General features: G+C 33.8%; 2 protein-coding genes and 1 long non-coding RNA gene across 7 annotated transcripts; 2 read left to right on the top strand and 1 right to left on the bottom strand.

Annotated features, from left to right (window-relative positions):
* Positions 1 to 2,995: 2,995 nt before the first annotated feature.
* Positions 2,996 to 6,485, top strand: LOC119189749. Its single transcript, XR_005112586.1, has 2 exons — positions 2,996 to 3,118; positions 5,986 to 6,485. It is a non-coding gene; the product is annotated as an uncharacterized LOC119189749 (long non-coding RNA).
* Positions 6,486 to 8,417: 1,932 nt separating this feature from the next.
* Positions 8,418 to 11,287, bottom strand: LOC115441657 (RNA-binding protein 8A). The gene is made up of 5 exons (XM_030166522.2): positions 11,039 to 11,287; positions 10,505 to 10,607; positions 9,938 to 10,055; positions 9,163 to 9,276; positions 8,418 to 8,822 (listed from the first exon to the last, which is right to left on the bottom strand). Exons 1-5 carry the CDS (start codon positions 11,097 to 11,099, stop codon positions 8,718 to 8,720), a joined length of 501 nt encoding a protein of 166 aa, XP_030022382.1. The 5' UTR covers positions 11,100 to 11,287; the 3' UTR covers positions 8,418 to 8,717.
* Positions 11,288 to 11,403: 116 nt separating this feature from the next.
* LOC115441655 (metaxin-2) lies at positions 11,404 to 22,733 on the top strand. 5 transcript variants are annotated; one of them, XM_030166515.2, is made up of 10 exons: positions 11,404 to 11,826; positions 13,697 to 13,803; positions 14,363 to 14,593; positions 15,269 to 15,445; positions 15,853 to 15,917; positions 16,142 to 16,292; positions 16,652 to 16,814; positions 17,075 to 17,522; positions 17,947 to 18,059; positions 19,684 to 20,110. In XM_030166515.2, exons 1-10 carry the CDS (start codon positions 11,508 to 11,510, stop codon positions 19,800 to 19,802), a joined length of 1,893 nt encoding a protein of 630 aa, XP_030022375.1. In that variant the 5' UTR covers positions 11,404 to 11,507; the 3' UTR covers positions 19,803 to 20,110. The 5 variants fall into 5 exon arrangements, with proteins under 5 accessions (XP_030022375.1, XP_030022376.1, XP_030022378.1 ...); XM_030166517.2 differs by lacking the exon at positions 11,404 to 11,826 and adding an exon at positions 12,109 to 12,343; XM_030166516.2 differs by lacking the exon at positions 17,947 to 18,059 and having other exon boundaries at positions 11,405 to 11,826.
* The last annotated feature ends 64 nt before the right edge of the window (positions 22,734 to 22,797 follow it).

Here is a 22,797-nt window from a genome sequence, read left to right as displayed (position 1 = left end):
TGTTTAGTCGTTCTAATTCTAGAACATTCTCCGGATAACCACCGAATGTTTTGCATCATTATAAATTTAACATTTTAGATCTTTTAAATTGTCATTCTTTTACATTGTTTTGTGTGAGCCTTTATATCAGTTTTTATTATAGGCATCTGTATATATCTACTATGTCTTAGTGTTACCGGTACGTTTTGTATCAGTATGTGTCATCGAAGCAAAACTCGTGACTTCACTGATCATATATGTCTATACTATGAATTAACACATGCTGATTTGTTTAGTAATCGTGAAATACTTTACGTTGTTACTGAAAAATCTCAGTGCATCCGTAAAGATTTTGTTGAACGAAATAATTAATACATGCTCGCATTGGTTAAATTGTAAAAAAATATGTTATGAGTGAATGAAAGGGTTTTCGTGTTGTATTAACATTCTTGTAAAGTGACACTGTTGTTTTCAAAACCTAAACGGTATAGAAAATGTACTAAAGATCTGATAACTTATTTTTTTTTTCTTTACGTGCATTGTAACCCTACTGTACCTGATGGTAAGTGAAGTGGAATCAAAATTCCAATAGAATGTCGACTGACGAGATATGATTACACCTCGGCAATCGACATAATTTTGCTGGCCGGTTTATATACACAAGCTGATCCCGAAACGCGACACACTGAGGTGGGCCACTGGCGGGTTTTAACACCTTGTGTACGATGGTCGCTATCCGGACGAATATAAACTATATCCTACCACCAGCTACATAAAGCGACTGAAGAGAATAATGATAGCTCGGTTGTTTATATTTTTTTAATTTTATTTTCTTATTTTTCGATACATTCATGAGCATACAACCACAGCGTGCACAACAATTGCAATGTCCTGTTGTTGATTAATCCAGATAAGAGATCATGGTTAAGAAAGAACTGGATGGTTCCAGTAAAATGCTCCCCTGCTCCGTTTAAATTGTAGTATGACTGAATCCAGCGAGTGAAAGATTAATGACTGTCAGTAGCTCTAAATATACCTGTATCCCGTAGGACCAATCTGGAATACATTCCTGACTATTCTAGCTATCTAAATGAGCGCTACATTTGAAATTGTAGGTGATTTTATCCAAAAAAGTAACAATTATTTTAAGGTTGCTGAGAGGAGTTTGATAGTAATATAATATTTATTTCTGACGTACCACTACCAACAACAAAGAAACTGAAATTATAAGAAATCATTACTTTACTTTTAATACACGTTCCTATGCCATACGCACTTTCAAAATGTATAATACATACCTAACAAAAGACCATTCTAAATATTTAGTATTATGAGTGAACCTATACTAGTTATTGAACTGTTGATACATTTATATCTCTGACGTATCATCTAATTCATCATCAATATTTCCTGCTCATCCTTATGTCCCAATGTATTCAATTCAAAATATATACACATTGTTGAATAAGTGATTGCTCGGGCTGTCTGTAAATGCGTCGTTGCCTTGAATTGAATCATTGCCCGGTCAATACCACGACATAGATGTCCGGGTTTGAATAAAAAATAAAAGAAAAGAATGGATAGATCTAGATCTGGTACAACGGAATGTTTAAACATTCAGTTTTGATAATTTTATATTGAAATGATTTGTTACGGTGTTCTAATTTTTTTAAAGTAATTATAGATATAGATAAATAGAATTTCCTCTTTAACGTTCCATTTCACTAAATGTTTTTGAAAATTAAATAGACGATATTTCAACGAAATAATACAATGTGTATTTTATCCATTTAAATAGTAATAAATCACTATATAGTATAAAATAAAGTCGCTTTCTCTGTCCCTATGTGTGCTTAAATCTTTAAAACTACGCAACGCATTTTGATGCGGTTTTTTTTAATAGATAGTGATTCAAGAGGAAGGTTTATATGTATACTAATAACATCCATTAAATAGTCAGCATTGCACCCGTGCGAAGCCGGGGTGGGTCGCTAGTAATTAATAATAATGAATATTTAACAAAAATCATGAATGTGTATCGAAAATGATTTCGTGACAGGAAATACCATCGTCTTGTTGAAGTTCTTGTTTTATAAATATCTCGTTGAAATTTGCTTTGTTTCACCGATGAAGTTATTTTACTGCCTTTGTATTGTCTCGCTTCGTTATTTGAAGTATTATGAATTATGATCTAACACTTAATGTGATTTAGGAAGATAGCCCATTGTCCAGTGCTGGTTTGAAGGTTGTTTGAAAATTGCTAAATGGCGTCTCAAAATTATTTCGCAGTCGGAACAACAACAACTGAAGCAAATTGACAATTTATTTTCATCTATGTTCCTTCCTTGTACTTCCTAGTTTATTTTATTACCATTTAACATCTAACTACAACTCATGCACCGCTCTTATTACAAAATCAAACTATTTTCTTATTTATATTCGATATTTAAAAACTTTCCAACGTGATTAAAAGATTATATAAACAGAACAAAATTTATTTTGAAGTTACGCCAATGTTGGGGTAGGTGCGAGAACATAATTGGATTGGTTCCAGAGACGATTGTCAATAACTAAATAACCCTCTTTACGTAACTTCAAAGACTAGTTTCTAATGGACTATTTTTCAAAGTGTTTATTACTAGAGTTTAAAAGAAAAATAAAACTAGAACTATCTAGAAGCCATGTTGTCGTATTGGAAATTATTACTATTTAAGCGGCTTCTTTTTGAAATAGTTTCTTGGAATTTATAGCCATTTTCAAAAGCATTTCATGAATATTTATAAGTTCCATAATTTGTCACTTACAAGTCTTTAAACATAGATGATTTTATAAGTAAAGATCTTACCTTTTTCAAAGATTGAGTGTACTAAAGGGAAAAAGGATGGTAATTTTAAAAACTACATCTGCAGCACTCCTGCCGTCGTTCTCTATTGTATTGATTTTACCATCTCGAAGCGTCGCATTGCGTTTACACAAATTACAATGTGCCATTTTGATAAAAATAATTATGCCTTACGTTAATTTTGATAATACGTCTTTGATAGTGGTATCAAAACGTACTTACATGCATTATGATATTAACAATACAAAGAGTGAGGACGTGCTGTGTAGTGAAATGTTTAAGAAATGTATAATCAAGGTACATAAAGTTTATAATAGACAAGGTTTTTCATAATATTTTAAGTATTTGTAATTTTTGTATGCGTGACAGTGATTGTGTTGTGCTTGCTTCAAATATACTGGATTGAATAGATTGTGTTACAAAATAGACATGTATATAACCCGTCATAATGCCTCGTTTTAACGAATCGAATTCAGACACCAGAGCCTGTTGCTGATCGTCCAATAAAAAGGCCATCTACTTCGGCAGTCTCCAAGACGACAATTTTTGTCGATCTACATAATATATAATATTTGATTGTAATTTACTTACCATCAGATGCAATATATTCATTGCCGCGTATCAAAACTATGAAATGCTGAAAATACGGTCTTATATCTAAACGAAAAAACTACAAAAAAAAATCGTAAATTATCCAGAAACATCGCGATAAATCAATTTTACCTACGAATAGATAAACCGATATCAACGTTGCTAAGGGACTTACTGCGTGTGTTGTGTCGGATTACTATTATATTTTGATATATTTGGTATGAATGTGAGGTACAGTTTTTTCAACATTAAAAATATTTTTACAATATCAGACACTGTCTAGAGAATTTTAATCAATACTCACTTAGCTAATCGGCTACAACTACCCCGAAAATTTGCAACTCTTAAAACTTTCATAAATCTGATTCGTTAATTCTCTCGGAGCAGTGGTGAAGGGTCCATATAACTCACTAACTACCGTCTTCCCTTTCATAACTCATATAAAATCTATTGAAGGTTAAAACGATTTGTAGACCGCATTAATAGTAGTACTACCTATATGTTGTGACGTACCGATATGTGGTACTCTTTCAGAAAATATCACCCAGCACCTGGACATCGTAGTCATACGACTTTAAAGCATAGTACTCTTCTCTCATGACTTTTAGATGGTCGTCACTTGACGGCTAGGTCCAATGCCACTACGCTACACAACCCGTGGAATTGTGCACATTTATCATACCGGGGCACCCGGCCAATGATTGTGACTGATTAAGTTTATTGTAATATTATCAATTATCTGATACATTTGATTTATGGCTTTATCATTTATACTTGTTAGGTCCATTTTCGTTTTGGCGCTAAAAACAATAAATGTTTCATTAAATTTTAAGCTAATATTTACTTATGTAGGGGTTATATTTAATTTTTACTAAGTTCTCTTTTCTTGCCTCTAAAGATGTTAACTCACGCGACGGTTTTACTGATTTTGTGAATATTCTAAACCCAGCAGTTGCCATTAGCATTCAAGCTACCAACTTGCCCGAATTTTTAAATCCACGGTTGGAGCTACATCGAACTTTGTTGGCATGACGCGAGTTTTCGTTATTGTCAATATTTACTTGTGATTTTGATGCATGCTCGTATTTATGCTACGGGTGACACGTTTATGCTTGACGATAACCCCATTTCATTACGATGATAAAGAAATGTGTCAAATCCAAAGATTTATGTAAACAGTCTGTAGATTTTTATCGGAAGTGCATGAAATTTGTAGAGGTCATATTTAACATACATTTTTTTTTTATAATATTAAGCACAGAAATGCGCCTTCAAATTAGCCGCGCAGCAATGTTATTCCATAAGAATTGTTATATCACAAACGATGCTAAAGTAAAAGACCTAAGAGCGCTTTCAATTTGCCGCTCAGTTTTGCCCTAATATTATTTAATAAAAAAATGAAGTATTGCCATTTTTTATTGTTTGTAAGAGCCAATACGTGAGAGATCAACAAAGCTCTTGCGTTTCCTCTAGAATAGGCCTGCCTAATGCTCTCTTCCTACTTCTAAAATATTGGGATCTTAAAACCTTATGCACACAATTTAACTGCTGCGACAATGAAATTCAGTTTAGGTCGTCTCAGTAAGATCTAAGCTCAATTTAATTTCGACCTCATTTGTAGTGTCAACTGTGATTGCGTGAACGAAAAAACGTTTTTATTATGTTGTTTATTTGTACTTTGGAATTTGTACCAGTTGAATTATAACCGATTAACGAACCCTGCGTATTACAAGAACTATTATTATGAATATTTAATAGGACCTTAACCCTTTGGCCTTACCACTTTATCATAAGCATCAGCCACAGGACGTCCCTTGCTGAACATAGGCTTAGTCCAAATATCTTCGGACCAAAAACCTGCACCTAGTGATTTCCTACGCCATATAATTAAATATTATTCTAGATTTCTATGGTCGATGCGACATACCACCATTACTAATTAACATAGCACGATTCCATATTGCTAGCTTTAAAAGCATAACCCAACAAATTAAAAATCATTTTTATTGATAGCAAAAATATTTATAAACAACTTATTTTCCTCTGTCGAAAATTGGTACAAGTTATAGTAAATACAAGTGTCAAAATTCCCCGATATCGGCAGTGTTGTTAGCCGGACATACCATACAAATATTAAATAAGTATTGAAAGCGCTGTAAAATTACGTTACATACATGTCAACGGGCGACTAGCGCCGGTTGGCAATACAATAACCTACGTCTACGACTATAATTAGACGGAATAGCTAGTCATATGATCGAGGCAGTCCTACGCACATTGGCTATTTAAGTTTAACATTTTGTGAGCAATCTTTATATGGCTCTCTAGACCTGTATGATAGTCCATAGTACCCCTGGCTGTAGGTAGGGCTTGGTAAGATTTTATGCGATTAGTGACAAATCTAGTGTAATAGTTGAAATTTTATAAGGTTTCCGAACGTAGATTATAGTCTATGTGTTTGTGTAACAATATTTTCCCACAGTGATGGAAGTGCACCGTGTACTTTTCGCAAAACTTTATCCATATTATGTAAACATATGAATATTACTTATATATATTTTTTTTGTCCACAGCCAGCGAACCGTGAGAAAATGATGTCTCGGTCCGCGCTGGTTCTCGCCGCACTTGGCCTCGGCCTGTCCACTTTCAGCGTTCGTCAGATGATCCTAAGCCAGACCAGACGAGTCTAGATGTTTGGAGAAGATTCTAGAACGTTCTGGAGTACTCTAGAACCCGTCAGAGACCAAAGCTTGCCGACACCACCACGGCTATGTAGCATAGTGAATTCTTAGAAGACATTTCTGAACGTATATCCGTTTAGTTATTTTTTTCTTTCGCCTAATTATGCGTTCCAGAATGTCTTGTATGTGTATGAAGTAAAAAAAAAATGTAAATTCAGATTATGAGAGGAAAAAAATAGTAATTTATTTTTTATTAAATTTTTTTCTCTGTATGAGTGTTACCACCTATTTTAGATAATTTAAGAGACGACTGTATGGTGGATATTGTGTGAACATGTGTAAAAAGCGTCGATGCGGTGTTTGTGATGGCAACCAAATAAAAATAGACAGTATTGCGTGTTTTTTTTAATTAACCTACACCTAAATAATCAAGTAGAGCTTTAATTAGGTTCTATTTAATTTGACACATTACCCGTTATTGCGATCGCATTAAACACATATTTATTAATATTCTTGAATATTTTATCTTTCTGTTTATTCAAAAACAGACCCTAGCTACTACCTAATGTTGACCAGATTTGATTGAGAAAATGCTATCGAGACTTAAACACCACGAAAAAAACACTAGTGTATATAACTTTAATATAAATTTGTTTACGCGTGATATTAAGTCTCGTTTTCCTCGGAAATAAACCAAAGGTACCTATTTGACAATAAGGAAAGTGCAATTGAATACAAAATAGGTATATTTTAATATGTAAGACATACGTTACAATTCGAAGTTTAAACAAGTAAACAATGACTTAATATTAAAAGGGATTTTTATTAGAGTTATGGCATAAGCAGCAAGCGTTATTTTACTGAACAATTAATGTAAGTAATGTAGGGAGTTGAAGTTTGCTTCATAGAACTCGGGGTGCACAGAGCGCGTTTATAAAAAATATCATTTTTAAATTCTGTCAGCTATTTGTGACTTTATACGTAATAATTTATGATTCCTTTTTGCAATAAAAACAATACTTATTGTATAAACATTGTTTATTTGTCTCAAAGTACAGGAAAATAACATTGCGATACGTTATGGCATTAGTAACAAACACTGACGTATATTCTAATCAAAGAGAATGTAACGTTAAATTCTAACAATTAATATTAATTACGCATAAGAAAAAAATGTGTTCGAATTAAATCTATATTTAATATCATAACAATGTATATTTTAGCATATTTCAAAAATGCATTTCTTTTACTGGGCCGTATAATATACTATTATAAATTTCATATACGCATGAAATCTAAAATTATTAGTAAAATGCACTAAGACTTAAGGTCCCGGTGTTACAAAAAACGTGGGTAACCAAGCTGCTTTAGAAATAATAACTCATGGCTTAACAGTGCTGACAAGCTTCTAGTCATTAATAATCCATTCATCTATGTCGTTCTATGAACTATTAGAACCTTCGATTATATACATTCTGAGATTAAAAATAATGATGCCTACTGTTAGCGACCGGCAGCATTCATATCGATATTTATTTTAATTAGGTATCAAGTATTTGTAGATACACTTTTATTTATTCCACTCCAAAGTGATGCCAACGAATCCAGCAAGACCTTTCCATATACAGCCCGTATATGCTGTCGATACGCATACCGCAAATACAATTATATAAAATTAGTGGGACCATCAGATCAGATGTTATCCTGCCAAAGAGTGCATTTTATGTAAACTATCTTTCATCTTTTAGATCTCGACGACAGCGCCACCTATCAGGCCAATATGATCCAACCTGGGACTAACTAAACTCTAACCCCCTTATTCATAGGCGTTATTTATCTAAAGACGGAGCATTGCTGCGATGACAAGTCTGTTTCTCAGCTTTGTTTCTCTAACAGCTCTTGCTGTTTGTTCAGCTTTGTTTCTCTAACAGCTCTTGCTGTTTGTTCAGCTTTGTTTATCTGACAGCCAACTAAATTCAAGCTGTATCTGAATATTAGCCAATTACAACGGCCCTATGTCTACTCACTGCGAAGGCTGACATGTCGTCAACTCTGAGAAACAGATTTGTTATCACAGCAATGCTCCATCCTTAGATAAATAACGTCTATGAATGAGGGTGTAATTTTTTTTACCGAAATCATAAGTTAGTTGATTTCTGAATTTCCCGTGTATGAAAAGATATTTTCATACAAAAATATCACCCAAGTTGCCAACGATTCACGCCTTTTCCCATTAATTTTCAAAATTATTCTTTGATACAAACCTTCTCCTGATAATTGGAAACAACAAAAAAGAGATCAATCAAGCCGGTCGAGCTATTATTAAGTAATACTCTTACATTCATGGACAACTGTTTTTATTCATAAAGACGCAAGCATACACAAGCTCAAAAATAGATCAATTTAATACAAACTCATAAGGTGATGTGTCTAATGTATATAATGAAAGGACATCTTTCTCGCATGCCAATCCAGAAAAACCTATATCCCACGGGACTTATCATAGACAAAAACAATGGAAATCTTATTATTGCCATATAACTTTATCACCTTAACAATTACATCACACATCCACAATCAGAAAGAAGTATCCACAATGTTTATAAATAAAGCTAGATGTAAGACTATCGCCTCTTCTTCTGCGATTTGGTGGGCCCTTTGACGAAACACCAGTCCACTGAAATCGGCTGTCCGAGAATATCCGCGCCGTCGAGGGCTTCGCGAGCACTCTGGAGATAAATTATTATGCCATTTTGAAAAAAGTGGCAGAAATAAAACTGCATTTTTCCTATCTCAAAAAGAGTTGCACTGAATTTTGCTTAAAGATAATAACAGACTGACTTAGCAAAATTTTCTGTCTAGTTATTACAAACAGCTATGGAGCCAATGGTGCAGGAATGGCCAAACTGCGTGCAAAGTATGATTTTTTTTCGAACTTGATACATTTTAAACAACTAAAATAACTTTCCTAGAAAATCCAACAACTTAATCAGAGGAAAAAACATGATTGCACCTAGGCCATTTTAACACTTAAAGTTCTAAAAATTATTGACAGTATAACTAACTCACCGCTGCCTGTTTGTAAGTCTCATATTCCACGAGGGCATATCCTTTGAGGAAACCTGTGCGACGATCCAGATTCAAGTGAATGTTTTTGATTTCCCCAAACTCTGAGAATTGATTCTGTAATAACATATACAATTTATACACAATTGCAATACAAAAATGTGGTGGAACTATTCATACTTTTTAATTGTAAAGAGAAATAGAAACAGAGATTCAAAACTGATGTATATTTAGTTTAAGTGGAAGTAACATATATTTTATTCTTTTCTTGATTTGTGTTTATGTTTTTTATTAGGGGCCATTCAAGTATTATGTATTGCAACTAAGTGGGGGAGAGGGGTCTTGTAAAACGTTTCGATGCGTTACAGGGGCGGGAGGTCGGTCTGTTACAAAGCGTTATGTAACATTGTTACTTTTATTTTAAAACAATAACAAAGGTATTTCAGCGATTTTCCGGTATTTTGCGTAAAATAATTGTGAATATTTAAAAAAATAATTGTCACTTTAGAGTTACATAACTTTTGGAGGACGGGCGCGGGCGTACAGGAAAACGTTACGGCGCGTTAAATAGGGGTGGGGGAGGGGTCAAAAATCTTCAAAAATTGCGTTACGTAATACTTGAACGGCACCTTATAATAAAAATTCGTATACTGGTTGAATAAAAATTTGCTACATGTTATTAATCAGCTCATAATATTCCGCCGTTTTAGCATACAAGTATTTCTTACAAACGGGCTGGTTTTGGTACGGGTTTGTAGCTATTGAACTATATAATTACCTGTATGTCTTCTTCTTGTGCTTCTTCATGAACATTGCTGACAAACAATATCCAGCCTTCGACAGAGCGCTGCGGGCCTGGAGTGTTACCGTCTCCTTCTGGAGCCAAGCTGTCATATCTGAAAATAAAAATGGTATTTTATATATGAAATCTGTTTTATTTATTTTAATAGACTGTCCAAATAGTTTATTTATGTGAATTAAATTAACCTCAGGCCACAATGTACATTCATTGATTAACATCATTATAATGTAATATTTTAATAATAAGTATTCACAATTAATTGAATTATTTTATTCTTATGGCTCAATATTCTCTACTCTAATATTAGCAAAATTTTCCAAGATTTTTAGTCTATTTGCGTACAGTCGATGGCCCACAGGTTTGATATAGCTTGAATAGAGTACGTTAATAATTTCAAACTATTTTATTTTAAATGCTATATTTAGATGGGATGGGATAGAACCGATTTGCAGTTTTGTATTTATTCAGCTACTTTTGTAGATGACTGTACTATGTCTATCATGCCACTAAGAAGCAGTATGTAAAATTATTTTAGTTTGTTACCTTCCCCTGCTGCCTCTTTCAGACGCTCCGCCGCCGCCCGCCTCGCTGCCGAAGCCACGACCCTTGCGTTTTCGCGCCTTTTCCTTCAGCCTCGCGATACCCTCTGCAAAATAAGGAAAATAGGACAATTAATAAAACCATTTCATTAAATAATAAGTTGATAACCTATTTACAAAGTATACAAAATGAATCAAGGATATAAATGATGTATACAAATAAAAATTTAATCTAAATTCTATTTGCAAACTTACTTGCACAGGCAACGTTTTAACTTTGAAAACTGGCTAAAATAATCGCAACGTGTAAACTTATTGACATTCAGTTGTGTTTTCACAAACATTTTAAAACCTACTTTCAGTTCATTGCACTATATTGCTAACCTATAATTTTTGGTAGTTTACATTTTCAGTAAATATCTCTGCAAAAATATATAAAACGAGCTGTTTAACGATTAATTATGATTAATTCTCATTAGTTAATCAATAATTAGTGGAAATTATCGAAAAACAATCCAAAAACAATGAAAAAACTCACGTTCACCATCCTCGTCTACTTCAAATTCCTCCGAATTTTCGATATCCAACACGTCAGCCATAGTTTTTAGGGAATAATTATTTTATATGAGCCACTATTATTAAGTTTTGTGAAAATAAAAAAACGAATGTAGTTAAATTCTATGATAAATAGAAAAAACTATGATGCATCAACGCGTATCAAAAGTCAAAACTGTCATACGGGTTACAGATTATAGAAGCGTTAGTGAGCCGTGTCTACTTGCATAGAGTAAATTACTACTCGTAAGTCCACTTGTCGAGAAGCGATGCGCATTTTTGCTGCATACCTGTAGTGACTTTATTTATATGTATTATAATTCTCTTTGAGTAATTTATGTGCTAGAAGAAAAATATTGATAAATGTCACAATGAAAACTGAAGGCTTTTGTCAAAGTATTTTATAAGTATAAAAGAATTTTAATTTTTATTAGGCTAAAATTAAAATTATAATGAGTGTATACAATCTTTGGGATAAAGATGCAAAAGAACCAGTCCTCAAAACCTCTCTATCATCGGAATGGAATTTTAAATCCCCAGTTGCTACACCGCGTTCTTCATCACCTCCTAGTAGGGGCGGAGAATCAATTTTTAACAAATACCTAGATCTTGTAAGTTCTAAATCAAATATTTCTACCGAAGCGAAACAGACGGAACCTATGGATCGACCTTTTGATTTCTTCGACGATGAAGAATTTGCTTTCGGGATCAATCTGCTGAATAACAACGTAGCATGCGTTGGCCATAATATTACAAAACTAATTCAAATGGGTTAGTCCTATGATTCTATATTTATTTGTTTATTTCAAATAGTCATGTAACAAGTGCTTTATAATAACTTTTTAAATAATTACGGGCACATATTTCAATAGCTTCTATGGATATTATATACAATTATAAACAATTCCCTTGTATTCTCGTACATTTTTTGACAGTTTTATTGCATAAGTAGTTGCGTTGAGTACGTATATTAGAACTGCCTATTTTATTGAATGTGAATTATTTTATATTGAATGTTCTGACAACCATGGAGCCAGAAGCTATAAATTGAATTGATAGTTCCGTTTACATATGTCGATACAGAATAATTGCTGGTAATATTGTTCCTAATTGTCACTTGTCAATGTCATTTAGACTTTTGTCATTTGTTAAATATCACATCAGTAAAATAAAAGTTGGACCTCGAATTCATAATTTTACGGAATATTTTGATTATTCAGTGTATTCAATAACAAAGATATAATGCCGGAATTCCATCTAACGGACACTATTATCACTTCACTCAACGGTACGGTATCGATACAAAATTTCATTATTTTACTAAGAAGTTACATAATTTTTGTTTATAATTTTCATTATGTTACTCATGTAATATTTAATTTTAGCCACAGTGTGCCCTAAATAATGAGGTCACATTGTCAGTGTGTGACATAATTCAGTATTGTTCACATTTCAACGTTAGAAATGAAAATCGAGGAACCTTTTGTTTTCGGTATATTTTTGTGAATTACGTGTGAAATTTAATTTAAAGTTTTCCTTAACACGTTTAAACGTTTGCTTACTAGTTTTATCTTACATAAATTTACTGTATAAGGTTTGTGTTCACTTTTCTTTGTGGTAAAACAATTCCTAACCTAAAACTGCACTGCCACAAAACCTGTTTGTATAAAGAAAGGGCTCTAGAAAGGCAAAATTTTTGTTTTCCCAATTAATGAAGATAAATACTACTTCAGGCTCCTTTCTTTACGATAAGGTACTATGACTTATATTTAAGCCCTATAATTTATTTTTATTTATGCTAAAAAAATAAGTGTCCAACTTTTAATGTACATTCTTATTGGATTTTGGCTTTAAGTTTGTAAATCCTTAATGTCCACTTAAGACTGGACATAACTGTTCATTTACAAAGATTTTTATGTTTACCTAAATAATACCTCTGTTTTATATTTTTTGTTGAATTAGTAACATTATGCATAAGGGTGTCATAAACAGCTCAATAAAGAATAGGAAAATATTCCAGTTTATGAAAATGGAAGACGTCTCTTATATTCCATAATTAGTTGATAGTAGTATATAAATATCCACCTGAATAGCGACCATCATACACTAGGTAGCACCTCCCATAATGATCCATGCAAGTTTGATGAATTCCAGAATTAGTCTATGTATATTTGGTTTCAAACAGACTGGTATAATAGGTTATTTGACATTGCAAAATAATGAGTTATTATTGCCATTAGAGATTATGCAGTTGGAAAGTAATAACAGATATAAAAAATATTACTTGAATATTGTTCCCCTAAATAAAATTTATTTATCTTTAGCATACCTTAAGGCGATACCTCAAGGTCCATTTTCATACATTTTGTTTCACCTTTAATCTGGGTAACTAAACAAGTATTGGCAAGTAAAGAATTTAAATTCACGTCTAGTTAGTGATTAGTTCTCGCAGTTGAAAGAAAAACGTAAAAATAATTAATAATCATGGATATTTCTGCCTTTAAAATTTCGTCATATTAAATTATTATAAAACTATATTGTAAAACTTAGTTGACAAAACACAAAACCTGTTAAGTATACACACATTATATAGATTAATATACTTATGATATGATATGTAATTAGATTACATATATTTCAGCACAAGAGCCATGGCCGGACAATGTAAAGTTGTACCAACCATACGAGGTGGAGCAGATTTTGCTCCCCGACAATGCCAGCTGTTTGGCTGTACAGGCATTCTTAAAGGTACTGTGTTATACATATTTGTTTTTATATATCTTGAGTCAAAATACAGAGCAGTGGCGAAGAGTTAAATTTTCCAGAAAGTAACCTGACAAACTTATAAATACTAATAATATCCATAAATTAGGTCTGCAAATCATTTTAATTATAATTAATTTTACATCAATTACGAAAGGTAAGCTGACAGGAATCGTGTTATATGGACCCTTCGCCACTGATACAGAGTATGGACAAGTATTTTGCATACACTAACAACCCGCGTTCTTTGTATGTATAACCGCGTTGTATGTAGTAGAAAATTAAGAAAATGTAAATTAAATTAATATTTAAGAATATGTATTAATCTTGTTTGTATCTCTCTATTTAACAATGGTTACAATAAAGAGTTTTTATATTTGTAGTAGACACATTTTCCTCACATTTGAAGCGAGTTGTCAGCTTGCTTCAAAAACGTCACTATCATAATAGGACACCAATAAGTATGGAGTAACATGTTTTTCGTCCCTCCGCAGTCCTTTCCGTGTAAGTACATAAACCTGAACACAACCACTGTTTGATACAGATGTGCAACCTCCCGTTCGAAGTGGAGATGAGGTGGAACGCAGAATTCATGTCTCCCTCCGGGCGCGTGCCGTTCATAAAGTGCGGCGCGTTCGTTGTCTCCGAGCTGGAGCCGATCGTGCAGTTCGCGGCGAACAAGGGCGTCACGCTGTGCTCCCGTCTGTCCACCGAGGAGAAGGCCGAGATGAGAGCGTACATGAGTCTCATCACCAATGTTCTGGTTAATGCTGAGGTTTGTGCCGACATTTATTGTACAACATAGAAAAAAGCGGTTCGTATGACACTAAGAGACATCCAATATCCAGTAGTCACAATTTTCATCTTCTTTTCAGTTATATTTCCTCAGGGACATGTTTAATACAATATTATAGAGAAGTCGCCGTTCAGTTACTGATAGTACAGATGGGACTTGGGCTGGAACCATGAGATTGAAGTCGCAATTCCATGTACAAACAAAATTTATTTATTACACGCTGGGGGTATATGCGTGACACACGTTGTATCACGTACGTTCGCCTCGTATCAATAATATGAGACTGAAGATATTCAGCGAACCGCGGATGCACTAGTCTGAACTATTCCGACGTTTGAAAGACAATCATATCTTAGCGACAAATATACCGAAAATGTATTCTATAAATATATAAATGTTTAGTATCGCCATATTTTTCTGCGTCATTTGATCTAGGTTTTGTAGGTCTAGGACAATTTTTATATCATTAGGCTATATCGTTATAAAATTAAAAGTTTAATTGTTATGAATTTTCGTATTAAAATCGAAACTTTTAATCACTCTACTTAAAAATGTACTTATTTTCGCATAGATATTATTGTCTTTCAAGCGTAGATTTGAAAATGTATATCGTCAGACACGAGTTGTCTCAACTTTTATTATATTTTTCCACAGTTGTACATATCGTGGCTAGACAACGACACATTTAATGCGGTGACGAAGGTCCGTAACTCCTCTGTGTATCCATGGCCTTTGGGATGGCTGCAGACAAGGTCAAAGAGGAATAATGTAGCCAAGAGACTGAAAGCTTTACATTGGCACGATAAAACCTTGGAACAAGTTTTGGCTGATGTGAGTATTTTTATGTATTAATATTGGTACAGTCGTCCACAAAAGTAGCTGAAAAAATGCAAAATTTCTTTATCTGAAATAAAGTAAACCCTCTAAAGTTTATGTAAGTGAAGAAAAAACTATTGTTCTTACAAAGATAAAAGTTCAAAGGTGATTTGAAATTATTAGTTTGTTCAGCTACTTACATGTGTGACTTTATGTGTGTGTGTAAATATGCACTTTTATATTCTAATGGTTGCCAAATCCAGGCACGGCGTAAGTGCCTTTCGCGCCATAGGCTCGAGCAAATGGAATTGCAAATATAATTATTTTTGATGTAAAGAGCCAATTTTTTTTACATCCGTAGCTTTTGGTTTCAAAGACAACCGCTACGCGTATAAATTGTTGACATTGAGTGGTATTTGCAGGTGGAACAGTGCTGTAACTCGCTGAGTCAGCGGCTCGGAGACAAAGATTATTTCTTTAGCAGCTCGTGAGTATGACGAAATAATGTAGCCTATCTTACATAGAGAATAGTGATCTGTTAACCTGAATCAAATTATATTGCGGAAAACACAAACATTTATCAAATTTTATATCCATAGCCCATCAAAACAAACATTACTATTACATACCTATCCCTAACTCCTTCCATCCCTAGCCCATCTACGTACCTATCCAAACCTATCCCTAACTGCCTCCCTCCCTTCCACCTAGCCCGACGCCCCTAGACGCGCTCGTGTACGGTCACGTGCGTGCCATACTGGGCGCGCGCGGGCCCAAAGCGGCGCACATGATCAAGCCAATCACGAGCGCGCTGCTGCGACACGTGTTGAGATTGGCCAATCACACTCACATGAGGTTGACTGTAAGCGAATTTGGAATTTATGTAGTCTGCGTACGATTGTCAGTCAATTGCTGTTGTATGTAGTTTTAGGTAAGTCTTTAGTTGAGTAATTGTGCTATCATGTCCATATCAATATTTTTATTATTTTCGCTGATAAGCAGCAGTAACAAAACAGTTGAACAGGCAAAAATCACCATTCACTAATTAATTTAGGTAATTCTTAGTATGATAATTTTGAACTTTCCGCACACAAAGTTTCATCGAAGTCGTCGTAGCATAACGTTTAAAAATAAACTTTAGGAAAAGTCCACCACCTACGAATAATTTCCTTCTTACAAACCCAATATTTACTTCTTCCTTCACACATAATTCCCCGGCAGCCCCAAGAGGAGTATCTGATCGGGCAAGCGTTTCACATGGTGAACAGGCGCCGGTTGTCGCCGATACGTACGATATCCGATCGTAGTGCAAAAGGCAAACGGTCTCGTTTGGCAATTCGTAACACGAGTAAAGAGAGCATCATTTATAATAGGGATGTTTTTGGTAAGTTGTGTTATGGCGATAGTTATATCCCACTTATCTTTTACTGAAATCTTGCCGTAGCCACATTTATGAGTTACAAATGTCAATACATAATATGTATAAGAATAGTTCGCGATAAGCAATATTTTAAAATATTAAAATAAAAACATTTATTACATTTTCTATTTATTTACTAACATAGCCTTCGTATCGAATTGATCAATCAGAATCGAAAGTGGATATTGGAAAGTAATCTTTTTCTCTCGTTCCATAACCCACAGGCTTTAAACCGTTCGCGTCCAAGCAAATAATAATAATGACCTCCAAAGAAGGGGCAATTACTTGCGAATACAACCATCGGAGATACGACAAAATCGATTTGATGAGCGATGAAATGTATTCGTACATAACCGAAATAATCGATGATATTCTCGATAAAGTTGAAGAACTGACCATCCATAATATTACGGAAAGACTCGATTTAGACTATGGTAACGACTTTGAAGTTATAGCTTATCCTAAATGCGATTCTGAGTCTAAATACTGTATGGAGGGGAAGGAGTTTTTGGACACGATAGATGAGAATGACGTCACAGATACGACGCTTTCTACAGAAGTTGAAGATGTGATCAGAGTTATAGAGGAAGATAGTGATGGGTTGGTTAATGATAAACACTTGGATGTTATCGATAATGGACACAGCCTGAGCCCCTTTGAGACTGATTCCAGGTACAGCATTGAGATGTAGAAATTGTGTACTCTATATTGAGTAAGTTGAAGTTAGCGACTGCTGTAGTTCATCATGAAGTACTTTCAAATATTTTTTATTGTTGATAAAATTCACTGTCTTCAGTATGTTTTACAATATTAACCCATTTTATTCTGTGTCGTAGATAACGAATAATTATTTAAAAAAAAACTGATTAATTGAATTAATCAATCAGTTTAAGGTTAACTAAGAAAATAAAAATCCGGCTTTAAAGTTGCCACTTTTGCTTTTTCGTTTTAGTTTCTGCTAGTACAAGAAATTAGTTCCATATTTAAGCACAACATACTGAGGTTTTTAATTATCCTGGTCAGGCTATAATTACTTACTACGATTAGATACATCGTATTTCGTGGATATTGTTACATATTGCAAGTTTTCTTATAGTAACAATAAAGCAATGAAGATGTCTTATTTGACAATGAGCAGCAGCGGTGACCAGTTATCTAACAAAGACGATCCAGATAGATCGGAGTCGTCCCGGACCCTGGTTTCGTCAGGTTCTGGCAATTTTTTTTAACTCGTCCTAAATAGTAATTTGGATATAAGCGGAAAATCATTTTATTGTTTTCTATATGAGTAATTTAAAATTGTAGTTGCCATTTCTAATCAACACACAGTTCCCAATAGGGGACCGGACAAATTTTCAGAAGGTGTTTTAAATTGATCATTGTGGATATAAATAGCCAAGAAAAATAGTATTTTGCACAAATAAAGCTTAAAAAAGTACATAAAACCATGCCTAAATGTTAAATAGCTATAATTCCCGCGCAAACGCTACATTGTCATTTCGTCTCGTGTGACGTCATACGTGGATAAAGCAACTTGACAAGTCTTGTCATTTGAACAGTGATTCAATAATGCCAGATTAGGGTTATTTACCCTAGATTTAGGGTAAAACTGAATCAGCAGGGTATTTTTTTATGGTAAGTTTTGGGGTAATTCTACGAGTTAAGGTATTAAAGCTATTGTTTCACGGTATTGTAATAAATATTGAGCTTAGAGAAAGATGTTTCCTACAAAAATTGTAGGCCATGAAACAGTTATAATTTTTTATTCAATACAATTTTCGTGTACAGCTAGTTGTTCCTAATAAAATGAGATAATTAAATTAATAATTATTGAAGTGGAAGTGAAGAAAGAAGTGGCGTCTGCATAGATAAGGATATAGAAAAAAAAGTACCGAATTATTTATTATTGGTTTAAGGGTAAAGTTTAAATTCCAAATAATCCTGGGGTAAAGAGAAATTATGATCTGGCAACACTGCATAGACCGTGTTAATCTCAGGCAATCTCAGGTTACTGTGTAACAACCAGAATTCTATATAAATAAATATTCTATTCCATATCATGTGGCAGCTAAAACATAAATAAATACATCTCATAACCATAACCTCCCTGGGTGTACAAATGATTTAATTAATTGAAATATTCATCGATTTATTTTAAACCGAAACACTATTTTTTATTTACTTACATCAAAGTGATCCTCACAGAAGTAAATCGGTGAGTCTGCAGACATTCCGTCGTAGTTTCGTCTTGCTAACTGCAACCACTTTATTCGTATATCTGCTTTTCGTGGTACATCAATAAATAATTTGTTTGGTGAAGATAAAGAAGTATTGTTACATTCAGGTACGACGCACCAACGATATTTTTTGCGGTCCATTATGATTAACGATTAAACAATCTGTAAACGTTAAGCTGGAAGATAGTAACAACGTCCCGTATAAATTAATATTAATTATTAGAGCAGTTCTGTGTCAAAAAACACATTTAAAGCATTAAAATAACACAACGCGGTATGACATCCAGATGACGTCTGTTTGTTTACATTTTACCCACGTGTGACGTCATGCGCCGTGATTGGTGTTTCATTTGCCGTAAAGAATAGACTAAAAATATTATAATTATTGTATTTTATTTATTGATTTAAAAATACAAATCACAACTCTTTTACTAAAACAAATATGAGATAATATTTTTAATATTACAAACTTTACTTTAAACTGACTTTCAGATTTTTTGGTAATACCTGTCCGGTCCCCTATTGTAAATTGTAATATCTAAAATTGCCAGTAAAAAGTGAGTACAATCTGAACTCCAAAAACAAAATGTCCACAGGTTCAAAATCGACACTAATGATGCCTTCAAACGAAGAGATAAGTGTGGAGACTCTCCTCAAATACTTGCGTGAACGCAATGCAGCCTATAACTACAGGGAACTTGCTGATATCGACTAAACATTATTTTTTTATTCTTTTTCATTTTTGGGTTATGGGTGTTTGTGTTCGTCTATGTCTGAATTTTATTTACAGTAATATTCTAGTGTGAAACATTTTTGTATTTATTCGTTATTTTCTAAATAAACATATCTGACTATTATTATTGTTTCAAGAACGAAAACGGAGGTTGTTCTGTAAGTTCATTTTGTAATTATTAATTTATTGACTGGTAATCCTGCGAATCTCATTGTTTCTAGTAACCAATGTAGCACGGACTTTTGTAAAGAAATTGTTGTGAAATAAAAGAAGACAATGAGTAAAGACCATTTTGTAGAATTTTATTTGACTCTGATAAATGTTTGTGTACATCCGCAAATCGTAAATCCAGATCGAAGGACCAAATTTTAAAGATATAATATATTTTGAATTTCACAGGCCAACGGAATTGGACGCGCTGGTGTTCGGCCACGTCTTCACAATAATTACGACCAGGTTGCCATGTCGGAAACTGGCTGAGACTGTCAGGAGGCACGAGACTCTTGTTTCCCTCGCCAAGAGGATCGACGAGCGATACTTTAAGAGACCATAGCGTGAGGTTTTCAAGGACATATCTGTAGCATTCAGGAGTCCTTGAACCCTTCCCTTTCCCGTACGATGTGTGAATGTCGCTCCATCCGAGTTAGATGAATATGAATGTCTAGTAGAGAAACCTGTCAGTTTTTCATTTATGAAATGTAAATAATATATTCAAGTCTGACGGACGTTGATACGAGTTACTTAGGTATTTTTTTTATTGCAATGTCTTTTTTGACCTCAGTAAAATGATCCAATGCTTGGTGGTATAAAGACTCGTGTGAATGTGCATTGGGCTTGAATACTAAATTATAAATTGAACCTATTTGGTCATAAGCTGCCTTGTCCCACATTTGCAATGTATTTTTATACCAACAATAGTATTTTTTTACCAATTCTGAAGTTGGACCTACTAACCTCCTTCCGATGTTTACGCCGATGCCTTAGTTCAGATTTGAGACTATGCCAATTTCGATACTTTTTTAAGTAAATGAATATTTTAGCTTGCTCCTAGTGGAAATGCTTTACTTAGATGTCTGTGTCTTAGTATTTTCTTCTAGATTTTACTTGTAACCTAGTCCTCTTGAAATATACTTCCATAACTCTTAAGTTTGCAAATATAATGAATGGAACAGCGCTCCGCTTGATTAGGTGGTAAAAGCACTTTTTATATTCACGCCTAATCAAAATACTGTGAAATTTCCTCTTCCATTTTTTACCGCAAAATAGAAATATTTCGTACGTTTATAAAAAAAACTTTATCCCGATTTAGAGAGTAAGTGAATGTGCTTGCATTGATTCCTACGAATAAATATTTTCATAAAGAAATGTTATGTATGTAGAAGAATATTTTTAGCACTAGTAAGATCATTAGTACTTATCGATTTAAATAGCGCATTTGATTTTTATCACGATTATAAAAAGTAGAATGTAGTAGTAATTCTTTTAGTACTTAGTAAGTATACATACTAACATTGGCGTAGCTCTAGATTTCTTCTAGGGGAAAGGGGTTAACAATAAGCTCCTCAGGCCTGAGGCCGCTGTAATCTCAAGCCTTTGTCGAGAGTGCCCCCTTTTCCTCCCAGCTACGCCCATGCCTACTAACTTATCTAGATGTTGTAGAGATATCATTGATGGCACAAAACTATTAACAAATTTTAAACATATTTTTTAGATTTGGTGTATGTAGAAGTGTTAAAATGGGTTTGTATACAAAACTCTATGCACAGTGGGCTTTTGTATGTGACCGATTATCACGATAATAGTGCAGTCCAACTTTACTGTGCATAACGCCTTGCTTTGTGAGCCGAGAGTATTTGCAGACCTAGTCTGTCTGATCACTCATTGACCATCCAAGAACTCTTTATGTTCTTAGCACCTAAGTACACCACATTAAACGCGCTTCTAACGCAACGATAACGCTCAGTAAACGCAATTTACAGCCGCTTTCAATAAACGATCCCAATCTCAATCTTCAATCCGATTTCCAAGAATGAACCAATCAAAATAAAACATTTGTGAACATGTCAAAAAAACTTTCTTGTGATTGGTCTATTTTCGAGATAGATAGAAAAAAGGATTGAGATCGTTTATTGGAAATGGCGGATAGTGGAAAACTACTTATATTTATGAGTTTACGCGGTGAAGTTTACAGAGCGTCTATGAACTATGAATGCGCATTAGCAGTTTGATTATAAAGCATTGTGTGTTTAGGCCCTTAGTGTTAGAAATAATGTTATTGCTCGATAGCTTTACTTATTGAGTAATACATTTATATGGAGCATATCTGGCTATTATATTGTGCGTGACTAGTACGTATACCTTTGAAGGCAAGAAAAAAACAGCATAGAAAAGAGATATTTATATGGTAATAGTTTAAGATTTATTTAAGGCGTGTGCCATCACAAGTTTTCAATGGAATGAGAACGCTATAAATGGTTTCAATGAACTTAAAATAACCTGTCATGTCCTAACACCGGGCCAGTCCTTTCGCTGAATATTTGGCCTTATGCAATAGTTTGTTTGGTAGTCACTACTTAGGTGGGTGTTGTTTCTTGTGGGTTTATTAACTTGGGTTTGAGTCAAACATCAAATCAATTTTCTAGTTATATTCTAAACCTAAAGTACAATCATTTTAAGTACCCATCCTTCTGTAAATCCTTAAATATTTTTCGTTTTAGAGATTTTGCTGGTTGTATTTATCTTAAGATATTGTTAATTGGGCATATTCATTATAATCTACTGCAGGTATCCAGAATTTGTATTGTGGAGCATTTAATATACAATCGTATTAAACGTGCATTTTGTTGAGTTTTATATTACAGCTAAGACATTTTATGTTATGTATAATGTTATTATATTAAAAAAACCTGTGTACACGTTGTTTTTATTTATATCCGACCCGATTATTTGTAGGTAGGTCTGATTAGTGTAAGGAGAC

This window comes from Manduca sexta, chromosome 18 (genome assembly GCF_014839805.1).
Source record: "Manduca sexta isolate Smith_Timp_Sample1 chromosome 18, JHU_Msex_v1.0, whole genome shotgun sequence".
In the NCBI taxonomy this organism is placed as follows: domain Eukaryota; kingdom Metazoa; phylum Arthropoda; class Insecta; order Lepidoptera; family Sphingidae; genus Manduca; species Manduca sexta.
Note: the sequence above shows the minus strand (reverse complement) of the source record. Positions and strands in the feature narration are given on the sequence as shown.

Excerpts from the sequence above, each read along its gene's own strand:
- LOC115441657 (XM_030166522.2), bottom strand. The coding sequence starts at position 11,099 with ATGGCTGACGTGTTGGATATCGAAAATTCGGAGGAATTTGAAGTAGAC. Across the intron at positions 10,608-11,038 it reads AGTAGACGAGGATGGTGAAC|AGGGTATCGCGAGGCTGAAG; the intron begins GTGAGTTTTTTC and ends CTTATTTTGCAG. Across the intron at positions 10,056-10,504 it reads GAAAGAGGCAGCAGGGGAAG|ATATGACAGCTTGGCTCCAG; the intron begins GTAACAAACTAA and ends TTTTATTTTCAG.
- LOC115441655 (XM_030166515.2), top strand. The coding sequence starts at position 11,508 with ATGAGTGTATACAATCTTTGGGATAAAGATGCAAAAGAACCAGTCCTC. Across the intron at positions 15,918-16,141 it reads GATTATTTCTTTAGCAGCTC|CCCGACGCCCCTAGACGCGC; the intron begins GTGAGTATGACG and ends CCTTCCACCTAG. Across the intron at positions 16,815-17,074 it reads TTATAATAGGGATGTTTTTG|GCTTTAAACCGTTCGCGTCC; the intron begins GTAAGTTGTGTT and ends CATAACCCACAG.